General features: G+C 42.6%; 1 protein-coding gene across 1 annotated transcript in view; it reads left to right on the top strand.

Annotated features, from left to right (window-relative positions):
- GRK5 (G protein-coupled receptor kinase 5) overlaps window positions 1-12632 on the top strand; it is a 197357-nt gene that overhangs the window by 122210 nt on the left and 62515 nt on the right. The window contains exon 3 of the mRNA XM_080913217.1: window positions 7812-7924. Coding sequence (XP_080769343.1) covers window positions 7812-7924 — 113 coding nt within the window. The remainder of the gene's footprint in view (window positions 1-7811; window positions 7925-12632) is intronic.

Raw genomic sequence — 12632 nt, 5'->3', positions numbered from 1 at the left:
ACCTTTTCTGTTTATTGTATCAGATCTGGAATGTGGCAGAATGAAGGCTTGTGAACTTTAATTCTATATCTACATTGGTTTCCTATATTGTCTTAGGGACCATGAAGCACTTATCTTCTTGCCAATAACCTGGTGCTTCAGGGAAATGGCATGGGTAGCTATCTAGTAGAGAGATGGCAGCAGGAATTCTTTTTGGAGGCTTCCCCACCTCCACCCCCAGTTTACTATAACATGTGGTTTCATTTCAGAGGGCTCCGGTGTTAGCATTTCCATTTCCTCAGGAAGCCACATTTCATTCTTGCTCTTATTTCTGAAATGGAACGTACATTTTCCTTGGCCCAAGTTCAAGGAGTGCCTGGGGCAACAATGAAAACAGTCCTAAGCAGGTTTTAGTCATGGTTACCCCTTCCTACACTGCCACCCATGGATGTTCCATGCTTGCTAAAGAAGGATTGCTGCCAAGACTCCAAAAACCCCAAGGGGTGGAGTGGATATTGGGTGGTTAGTGTTGAACTCAGGTCTTGTGGATATCAGAGGGGAGCTCTGGTGTCCTCTATGTCTGTGTTCTGGCCTTCTGTTGGGAGATCTGGTTGCCCACTAAGTGCCCGCATACCACAGAGTCTTAATTAAGAAAGTATGTTCCCATTTCATGTAACTGGAAAAGAATGAAAACAATGACAACATTTATTTATCTTCACTATCAATATCATTCCTGTTTCCGAGTCTTAAAGGAATCAAGATCTTAACCTCAGGCATGAGCTATTGAGAGACATGTGGCTTCATTCAGAGTGAGGGTCTTCATGCAAGGCAAAGCTGGTAATAGAGCCAAGCCCTCCCAGAGCTCAGGGACAGAGAAGCAACTCAGCTTGAGAGCCTGCTTTCATGTTGTCAGGGTATCAAGCTGCTTTTTATGGGTTCCATTTACTTACCTTTCTGAGACTTCAAAGCAGTAAAAGCCTTCATTTCTATCATCTGTTATTCACACAGGGCAGACCATATGCTAGGACTGGGTGGGGTGCTCCTATGTGTTGGTGTCTTCATGAGGCAGCTGAGCCTCTGGGAAGGGATTTACCCAAGACAAACTCATTACCCAAGGACACTTGCTGACTGTCAGCATTATTTTTGTGGGTAGTTGGGTAATCATGTTATATCGAGTGGATGTCTCAGGCACTGTGGCCCCTACATACTAATATATCAATTATAACCACTTTCTGTGAAAGACAGCCATGGTTTAGACATGGCAAAATCCACACACTGCTGAGAATATCTATACTCTGAGTCAAAGGATACAGTTAGGACTCAGATTCCAACATATCACTTATTCTGTAGTAGTTCTCACCCAGTCATGCAGCCCTGTCTGCCTCTGGGATACAAGAAGGATGGGGTGCTTGGGTATTTCTGAGCTGGTGTACTAATCAGCAGTGAAAACATAATTTCTAGAATCTCTGTGCAGATCCAGCTTAGTAATAGAAGGGGAAGCAGTGCTTAATTGTGAGTGACACAGGACCTTGCTGTAACAGTTTGTACAGAGGCTTTCGTTTTGAGTCATCTAAATACTGTTCAGAGCTGAAAGGCTTATTAGTCAGCCAATTTTTGTTGTAATAAACTAAAACTTAAAATAAATGAACTAAAGGGTAAAAGGGAATCTGTTGGTTCATGTAACCAAAAAAACAAAACAAAACAAAACAACAAAACAACAACAACAAAAAACAAACAGAAATAAAACCCATGGCTTTGGATATGACTGGATCTAGACTTTGGTTGTTATCTGGGACACTGCTCAACTTGATGTAGCTGCATCTTCATTCTTTGTGGTTGTTGTTGTTGTTTTCCCTTTTATAACCACAAACTAGGTACCAGCAGCGCTCGTACAGGTATTGCTAAGCCTTTAAGATTTTGGGAGAAGAAACCCTAATACAGTGACCACCTTTAATTCCAGCGCTCAGTAGGCAGAAGCAGGTAGATCTCTGAGTTGGAGGCCAGCCTGATCTACACAATAAGGTCCAGGACATCACAGAGAAACTATGTCTCAACAAACAAGCCAACAAACAAACAAACAAAACAACTCCAAAAAAGATTTTAAAAAAAAGACTAAATGGTTCCTTTCTTAACAGTAATTCTGCCGCTTCTGATTGTGGTAACTATAGACATACTTTAACCTTCACAGCCAGTTCATGTGGTGTAGATCCAGGTGCATGTGCAGGAGACACCTCACATTCCATGAGTTCTAGGCAGGCAATTATTATCCAGCTTGCTAGTGGTGTGAGTTTATATATGTGTCTCCATCCATGATGGGCTAGAAATTTAATAATGTTCCCTCACTTAGGAGAGGGGAACTGTTCCAAATTGGGGCAGCATGTTCAAGCACAGATCTGGATCCCACCTGGAAAATTTAGATCCAGTTAGTCTAAAGGAGGCAGGGGCACTCCAGTTCCTGGGCGATGCAGACATGTCCCTGCTTGGAGCAACAGCACCCTTGAGTGAGGACACAGTTAGGATTTTCTCATTTTATTACTGAAGAAGCAAGCTTATGTCAGGAGCCATCTAGGAAAGACTAAAAGCATACAAGTGTCCTTCTGGAGATGACACATCGTATTGCATAATCTGCAATAGATAATTTTGAATTGCAAGGCATCCAGAAACCTCATCTCAGGATTGATTCTTGCAACCGATATGCCTTTCCTGTCATTATTAAATTAATATAACAATTTCTGGACACTAGCCCACCCTATTTAGCAGATTTTCTGTAGATCAACGAAGATGTACTCTCTTGTAGTAATGCTATAAATTGGGGAAATCTGTTTTATTCCTTGGCCTCTTCTTTTTGCTCTGCCCCTCCATTGTTTAAACAAAGGAACCCATGTTCCCCTCCCAGCACATAATCCTTCCCAGGTGCTAAGGCTTGCAACTGCACTGGCAGCTAAGGCAGTGTTGATGATGGCAGCATTTTTCCCCCTGTGGCTTCTGAACACCTCCCCCCTCCCATGTTTCTTACTCCTCTATTGAGATCAATAGAAAATTTCTTATTTCCTAATACTGATAATAAAAATTTTCTAAATTTATACAAGTAATTTTGAGCCTCCTAAGTAATTAGGGCTCTGTAAACCTTCACATGTCATGTGTTAATCACACTAACATAGAAAGCAGGGTTGAAACAGATTTTTGATCCAGGAAACATTTCTTTTAGGTTGAACATGAAGCCATTATCTGGAAATGAATCATTTATTGTAGGTGCAAGGACAAAAGATAAAGTATTGACTAGATTTATCTATACAAAATTTCAATACTAATGAGGCACTAATGAGCAGATGATTTGCTTCTTGACAAAACCATGCTAACTTAGACATAAGAATTATTGTTTCAAACTCTTAATGAACCTGTGGAACTAGTGGCAGATAATAAATGTTTAGTTAAATAACTAGTCTTAATGGAAACACATGCAAGCATTCCTGTTGCAACTTCTTATTCGATTTATGATTTGAATTTATGTTTGAATTCTTCGTGAACTTTTGAATAAAGATGCTTGGAATACCATGTGATCATGTATACTGAAAAAGTACAAGAACTAGGACTGATGACAATAAAAGTCGAGTAGAGAGAGAACGAGTAGAATAGGGAGAGAAAGAAGGCAGGTTTCTTCTTAACAGCAAGTTTCTTCTTACTAACAAGCATAGGGCTTTTTAAAAAAATTATTCAACAAAAAGGTAGTTTTTTCTTTCTTTAAGTAGTAAAAGTTGGATCTTACTTTTTATCTATAATGAGTTCTTTCTTTCTTTGCTGGTGCTTGCACAATGAAACCTGCTTATGGAAGCTTTTGCTACAACCACAACTTCCTTTGTGAAACTGGAAGACAAGGAAGGCTCCAGTCTCTGAAGGGACTCAGCAGCTGATCATTCTGATGCCTTTATTTTGTAGGTGAGAAAGGCCTAGAAACTCAAGCCAATGATTACATGGATTGACAGAGAAGACTACTTCTAGCCAGCACTTTCTCTTGTTTCTTTGGATTGTGGGGCCCAGAACAGGCACCTGAATACTGCTAAGGCAAGGTCTGAGGACATTGCCTTTTGGTCTTGTTATGCCTTCAGTTGGCTAACATTTTGGCAAATATCAGCCTGGCCTGGGGAGATAGAAGAATAAGAGGCTTGCTGTACTGTGTGTTTGAGTGTAGGTATTGAGACACTTACACTTATCACCAGGTAAATTCATACTCCCTCTTAACAGGACATGATGATGCTCATTCCTTCCTGCCTTGGCCCCTATCCCCAAGCACCTTGTACTTGCTTTAAGTTATTTCTCTATATATACTCTGTGACATCCTGTAGTAGTTATATACTCTGTCCTTATTCAAGAAGTGATCTTTAAAATTAAAAGAACCTCTAGTACCAAGAAGCAAGAAGCCTTAGAAGAGAGTTTGATGGGTGAATAAAGGAAGCAAAACAACAAAGTCAGAATGCTTGGGAGGAACATGCCTGTGAGGTATAGGGCCCAAGGCAAGGATTCAGGTTTTATAAGAGTTGGTGTGTGTGTGTATGTGTGTGTGTGTGTTGCATATGCAGTGTGCATGTTCCTTGTGGAAGATTGCCTTCCACCCTCTTGATACTTCCCAGGAAACACTGAAAACCTGATTGTGAGTAGCAGTCAGCACTAATGCAAGATCAAAGAGGGTGTATCCCTAGGCAACCTGCATAGTTTCTCATGTCTCCAATTCATTATCATTAGACTTCGCAGGGACTGTTTGCTCTTCACATTAGTCTTGCTACACTGAGAACGTTGCTTTTCACTTCCTCCCGTCACCTTGATCATTCCCATGTCCATATTTTTCCTACTACTACGGCCTCATCCATTCCTAAAGGAATCTGAGTTTCACTTAATTTTGTCGAGAAGAATAGAAGATTCTTATTGGAGGCTGAGAACAAAACCTGGAAAGACAATTCCTGGTTCTTTGACCTTTACTGGCCAGCTCTTAAGTTGCTTTTTTGTTTGGGATCTTCTGTATGGTTTGGAGAAGCAGTGAATGTGTGTGGGGGGGTGGGGGTGAGGGTGTTCCCGACAACTTGTGTCAGAATCACATGGTATTTACCATGCCTGTGTTTATATCAGCCTTGTTTCCATACTGACAAGAAACATCTTATATAGGGGAAGAAATTCTGTCAGATGAACTCTTAGGGAAGTAACAATATGGTGCGTAAAATCTCATAATTACTCTTGGAAATAGGGGGTTACCTTACCCAAATCAAATAAGAGATAACACTGAAGTTTGATATGTGGTAATTTTTTCTGTTTCCCGAGTTTTATAGAGAACTCTCCTTGATTGGAAAAAGGTGCAAAGGTTTGTTTTTTTTTCCCAGGCTGTGTGTGTGAAGGTGTGTGTGTGTGTGTGTGTGTGTGTGTGTGTGTGTGTGTGTGTGTGTGTGTTGAGTAAGAGTCAGTGAGCACTGGACTGTGTACTCAGCCTTGTGCTAACAGGTACAGACTACAACCTGCCATGAACCACAGTGGCCAGGATTCTTCCTGTGGCTGACAACCACTCCTCTCTATCATGCCATTTTATAACTCTCATTTGTTTCACATCTGCTCATCCACATGTACTCATGTTGCTCCTTCCACCTGAGTAACCTTCTTCTCTGCCTCCTCAGAACCTGGCACACAGTGAGACCAAATGTTTGATGCAGTGGCTATGGGTGAATCATCTGTGCCTAGAGATGTGGAGCCTGTGCCTGCATTGAAGGGTAGAGTTAAAGCAAGAGTTCACCACTGGGCTGGACTGAAGCAAGCAGCTGGGGAGGGGCCACATTGAGTATGACTTGGCATGGGGCTCATTCATGTTGATCAAAGTATCTGCTTTACAGAAAGACATTTGTGACTGACTTCTATATATATTTATAACCCATGAGCTTCTACCAAAATTAGCCCCTGCTTTTGAGCCATTTGCTCATGAAAAGAGCATTGTACATACACTCTTTGTAGTTAATGTCAGATATGAATGCCCAGGCTTAGACCCAGGCTCTACCTACCTGGAAGAAAAAAAAAATCATCAATCCTAAGTCCTCAGCATTCTGGAAATAAGCAAGCCTCTTTCCAGGAAGTTTTAGAAGCAGCTCCAGGGCTAAGGTCACAGACCCTAACTGTAGTGGCTGGGTCTGAACATGAACCATTCTCTGAACTTAGGAAGAAACAGGCCTCCAATTTGGCTATTATTGAGTCAAGTGCCTAACCTTATCATTGTGTAGGGGAGAATGAAGGTTATGATCAGATGGGGCTGAGTCATTTACCCATTCTTTTTTGGTTTTATGAGAAAGGGTTTCTCTGTGTAGCCCTGACTCTCCTAGAGCTCTCTCTGTAGACCAGCCTGGCCTCCAACTCATAGATAACCACCTCTGCTTCCTGAGTGCTGTGATTAAAGATATATGCCACCACTGCCCTGGCTGCATTTGCCCATTTTTGAACCTGTCATGGCCAGAAGACAGGCTACTCTGATTTGCTAAGGCTGAGTCACAAACCATCTTATGAACTTGAGAGGTACCAGCATCCAGAAAGAGAAGATTTGGTGGGGATTTGTTCAGAGGTTTTGGGAGAGGATGTTCCCTAGAAGAAAAGATGAAATAAATTAAAAGAATTTATATCCAGACTAATAACAGTCTTACCCCACCCCATCCTCAATAGTTCCTGCTCCCTAGCTGCCAAGGACTAAAGCTCTGCTCTTACACCAAGTTGATCCCAAGCTCTGTCAGTTTGATGGGCAGCTGCAGATTGGAAGGCCAAAATACCCAGTGCTGGGGAGCATCTGGGACAGCATGCCTCAATCAATGCCTCAAGTATCCTCTGGCTGGCCAAAGCTCAAAGATCCTGTAGTGTCATTGCAGGGAAAGAATCCTGGTCACAGCCCCTTTGTTTTTCATAGGAGGGAAAACAAAGTGGGTGGAAGAGGGTACAGTGTGCCTATCGAGGTAACAAAACACCCAGTGTTAGCACTTCAGCTTCTGGCTTTGGGCTAGAAGGATCACCTTCTTCTTCAGAACCCTCTTGGTGGCTTAGTGGCTAAAGGATAGTCACTTTTTCTGTGCCTATTCATCTGGGAAATGCATGGTCTTCATTAGAGACATCCAAAGAGTGGGCCTTGCTCCAACTGGGCAAAAAATGGAGAAAAATAAAGCAATAAATGAGAAGGAGGAGAAGGACAAGAGAAGAGAGAAAAAAAAGAAAGAAAGGAAGGAGGAAAGAAAGGGAAAAAAAGAAAGAACCAGTGCAAAACTATCCAGTAAGATGATTTGAATTATAAGTAATTTAGGATTTTTTTATATATTGCTCTAAACAGAGGGAATGTGTTCCCTTCAATCAGATTTTCAGATGTAGTATGAGCTATAGGCATGATTTGATCTAGGTATCCGGATATTACAAGGGACCAACTTTGCTGTTTTCTCAGTTTTGACGCCCTAGTTCAGCCTCCTTCTCATAGCAGCTTTTCACACAAGGTCAAGGACACCATTGTAGTCACTGGCCTCCAGAACAAGAGAAAGTACTGGCTGGCTTGGCTTAGGCCCTGAGCCTGAAACCTTTACCCAGTCACCAGAATCTGTTTCATGTTGTTTGGCCAGATAGGAAGTAAAGCCATAATAGCCAGAACCACTCGTGTGTTCATAAAGAAATCATAGTACTGTAGAATAGAGCCAGGTGTGACCTGGCACCATTCTCTGTTCTAGACTTCTCTCTCTGTGTCTGCAGACCCTACAAGATAATGACTCCAGTTCCCCATTATCTTGCTCCATCTACCCAGAATTCTGTTCACCACACATTTCTTATCTTGTCTCCAGACCGAGATTACTACAGTCTATGTGACAAGCAACCAATTGGAAGACTGCTTTTTCGACAGTTCTGTGAAACCAGGCCTGGACTGGAGTGCTACATTCAGTTTCTGGACTTAGTGGTAAGTCTCTGCCAAGCAACCCTTGGGTCTTCTGTGTTCTGCAAGTGTTTTTGCTTTTGTTTTTGTTTTGTTTTGATCTGGAAATAAAGATGGGCCTGATGGTTTTGAAATGTGAAGAATCTAAACTTTTGTTTCTTGAGAAATGAGGAAGGTTTGTAATGTCGAGATAGCTGTTGGATGCTGTTGCTCTTTCTCCAGCTGAAATGCTTCAGGTAAAATACACTGCTGGTGCTCTCTCCTCTAGCCGAGCAAGATGCCCAAAGGAAAGAAGGCCAAGGGGAAGAAGGTGGGTGGCCCTGGCCCCCACTGTCTTCAAGAAGCAGGAGGCTTTCCTTTGTTTGAGAAAAGGTCCAAGAACTTCAGTATTGGGCGGGATATACAGCCCAAAAGAGATCTAACGCTTTGTCAAAGGCCATGCTACATCAGGCTGCAGTGGCAAAGAGCCATACTCTATAAGTGACTCAAAGTACCTACTGCCATTAACCAGTTCATGCAGGCCCTGGACAGGCAAACAGCTACCCAGCTGCTTAAGCTTGCCCACAAGTACAGGCCAGAGACAAAGCAAGAGAAGAAGCAAAGGCTATTAGACCGTGCTGAGAAGAAAGCTGCTGGCAAAAGGGATGTCCCAACTAAAAGACCACTGGTCCTCCGAGCAGGAGTCAATACAGTCACCCTGGTGGAGAACAAGAAGGCTCAGCTGGTGGTGATTGCCCATGATGTAGACCCCATTGAGCTGGTGGTTTTCCTGCCTGCCCTGTGTCTAAGGATGGGGGTGCCCTACTACATTGTCAAGGAAAAGGCCAGGTTAGGGCACCTGGTTCACAGGAATACATGCACCACTGTTGCCTTCACACAGGTTAACTCAGAAGACAAGGGTGCTCTGGCTAAGCTGGTTGAAGCTATTAGGACCAATTACAATGACAGATACGACGAGATCTGCTGCCACTGGGGAGGCAATGTTCTGGGTCCTAAGTCTGTGGCTTGAATTGCCAAGGTGGAAAAGGCAAAGGTTAAAGAACTTCGAATCAATCACATGGCAATGCATGGGAATTTTGAACTCATGGCTTTAAGTCTGTTGTATGCTTTCCAATGCACTGAAGTTCTTGTCCTTTTTTCTTCCTATAGTCACTGTTGGCTAGTAGAAACCCCCTCTGTTGGGCCTCTGAGTACTCAAGGAATCCAGGACTCACTAGCAATTCCTTGCTGTTTGTAGTGAGTGTTCTGGGTTCATCTTATATTACACCAAGAAACTTGATTTCTTTGCCTGGAAAGTAGCACTTGGGAACCACAGTGTGGCTCTAGGGCTGCTCATTGTCACCAGATAAGCCATCATTCCTAGTACATAATGGTGTTTTTCACATCTTCAAGGACTTTACTGTGTATCTGGGGTTGGGAAGTATTGATATCAGGATGATGCCCAGGTTCTTACCAGATTAACTACCATCAAGACTCCTCATTGCTCTAATTCCCATCACCAGAGAAAAGTTTCACTTCTGATTCTCCCCAAGCACTTGGTTTGTTCAAGCTCTGACATGCTAGGCTAAGTTGAGCTCCATGGTCCTATCTGAGCCCTCTCTTCCTAAGATGCCTCTTCGTGATCTCATTTCTATGGCAGGTGCCTACCGGCTCTCTTGGCCCCGTTCAGAGTCTTCCCAAAATCACTTTCCTTCTCCCTTAAGTCCTTGTTTCCTGTATACACTTACATCATTATTACACTGTATTGGATAGTTATTGATGGAAATTGTTAGGTCTAGAGATGGTAGAATGGTAGTTTTTGTAAGACTGGAAAGGTGTTGATTTCTGTGTATGAGGGACTTCTCTTTTCTCGAATCTTTAGTTATGGCCATCAAACCTGAGAACTATTGGTCAAGCACATACCAGAGCCATCTGTGCATACCCACCTACTGCACTACCAGACTGTGTTTTGTAGAATCCACACTTTGCCCTCAGTTTCCTTTCTTCAGGGACCTTTCTCTTTCAGTCAAGAGAACACTGTGACACATAGCAAAAGTTTCATTTGAGCCAGGATGAAATGCCCCAGAATCAAGCTCCTCACTAGTCTTTAGTCTTTGGGATAAAGTGATGAATAGTCTAAGATCTCTGATCTTGTGATGTTACCTTCTAGCCAGGAAAGAGTTTGTTGTATGCCATAACTGAGAGGGACAGAAAATTTAAATTCTAAGAATTGGTATGTGGGCTAAAAAAACAAATAATTGGAACAGATATCAGTGTTGGGAGTAACCAAGGAAGCCTGGTTGTAGTGTTGAGAAGAGTGGTCAGCATAGGTATTCTTCCAAAGGTAACATGTGCTTAAAGACTAGAAGGAGTGGAACCTGCCATGATAAGGCCTGTTGGCAGTGTGTCCATGGTTGGAGAGGAAGCAGAGCATAAGGAGTAGGAGAAGAAGCATTGATTATGCAAGGCCATATACCTCTGAAGAACTTTGGCTTTTATGTTACATGAAGTGAAGGAACCAGTAGAGCACTTTAGCAAAGCACTAGATGGCATGATATGACCTAAGTGAACATGGGTGAAATCTGGGAGATCCGAGAAGCCATTTACAGCAATCCATGTGAGAGCCACAGTGTTGGGCCAGGATGGAAAAAGTTAGAATAGATGGTTGGATTGGGATCAGTGGGTATGTTTTGAAGGTGGAATTTCCAGGGTTCTCTGATAGACTAGAGATGAGATAGAAGTGCTGAGAATGGTTCCCCTATTAGTTGCTTTGGGACTGTTAACTGACAAAAACACCTTAAAAAAGCAGGGACTCATTTTGGTTCATCATTCAGGGAATTCTTGGTATCAGGAGCTTTAGGCAATTGGTCATATTTTATCCATAGTCAGGAAGTAGAAAGTGATAGATACAGGTTGTCTTTGCTTCTACCTCTCCCTCCTCCTCTCCCTCCTTTCTTACTAAAGCCTTTCTTTCATTTTAAGTTTTTTGTGTGTATGGGTGTTTTGCTTGCATGAATATCTGTGTACCATGTGCATGCCTGGTATCCTTGGAGACTGGAAGAAGGTATTGGATCCCCTGACACATGGGTTACAAGCAGTTGTAAACAGCCATAAGGGTGCTGAGACTTGAACTCAGATCCTCTGGAATAGCAGCCAGTGCTCCCAACCTGAGCCATCTTTCAACCCTATTTTCTCCTTTTTATACAGTTGGAGGACATGAATGATGACATTCATATTTAGGATAGGTCTTCTTAATTCAGTTAACCACATCTAGATTGCTCTTCATGGACATGCTTATAATCATGTCAGATTGACAATTTAGCCATCACAGTTTCTAAGTTCTGACTTGAACAACTAGGAGAATAAAGCAAGGCTAAGGTTGTGGGGAGATCATGCTAAGGGAAGACTAAGAGTTTCATTTCATAGTCTGAGCCTCTTCAGCATTCAGTGAAGAAGTTTAATAGGCATGTATTTGAAAATATTCCAGGGAAGATTGGCATCCATATCTGGAACTCATGAGGAAGGGTTGGCCTGGGAATGGAAAACCAGGAATTGTCACCATACAGCTGAGACATAAAGCCTTGGGCTATGGGGGCTCTCTTACCCAGCAAGTAGTGGGAGCTGGAGCAGCAAAGAGGACCAGTGTCTGCAAGTGCAGGACCAGGCATCTGGAAAAGATGAGATGGCAGCAGACCTGCCTGGAGAGTTGATGAGGCAGAGCAGGGTCAGGCTGAGCTGAGTTGCTGGTGGAATTTTCCAACCATGTGTTCTCTTAGGTGCATTTATTCCACAAGAAGGGAAAAATAAAACTCAATGGATGCCCGTTTTCATTTGGTTGTGCAGTCCTTCCCTTCTTACTGGGCCAGTACCAAGAGCTGTTTTTTTAGAAAGGAAATGGGAGTCTGGCTCTTGCATTAATGAGCCAAATGTTCTACATACACCTTGACAGAACCCCCACTTAGAAAGACTGACCTGTTTCCTTGGTACTTTTAGCCAGGAATTAGTTGAGAATTTAGCTGGGAATCATTGCGACCTGTTGTCATAATCAGCCTCTAGACCCCTCTTTCACATTTGAAGACTTTGTTGAGTTTTCTAGTGCCAACATAACTTCTCATCTGAAATTATTATTATTTTTCTATCCTGACTAGATGGAGGATGTAGGAAATAACAACATCCTTGGTATTGCAGCTAATTACCACCCCTGATACTTCGTGGCCTAGCCAGTGCCATCCTCAGAATTCTTACCTCTCTGTTAAATATTCACTGAGTAGAGCTTCTTAAAAATGAGTTGCCCTCACAGAGTTGTAACAAAGCCTAGGAAATACTCTTCTCTGCAGTCTCATAATCTGAGTGTCTCTCAAGTTAAGTACAAACTGTGGCTGTTTTCAAGAGGACCTGATAGTTTTGGGAATATAATCCTGTGTATTTCTTATCAAAAAGTGTAGCTACATCATCCAGTCTGGGCTATGAAGGGCTTCAACAGTCCATTAATGGAGAAGAAGAGTCAGTAATCTAGGTGTGACCTCTGGAGGGCAAAGAAAGATTTGGCTATCTGTCCAAGGACTGGAGGATGGCTCAAGCTAGTGTCAACCACATAAACCACTTGATATTGCCATAAGCATTTTCAAGATGGATGGTCTAGTCCCTAAATCCTTGCTCTGAAGACCTTAACTACTGGCTGGCCAGTCACTTGTAACTCACATTTAGATAACACCTAGAGTTTGATAGTCTCTTCTTGGTGGGTGAGGGAAAG

The sequence above is a fragment of the Micromys minutus genome, assembly GCF_963924665.1.
Source record: "Micromys minutus genome assembly, chromosome: 2".
NCBI lineage: Eukaryota > Metazoa > Chordata > Mammalia > Rodentia > Muridae > Micromys > Micromys minutus.
The sequence above is the reverse complement of the archived record's forward strand: the minus strand, read 5'-3'. Positions and strand labels throughout refer to the sequence as shown.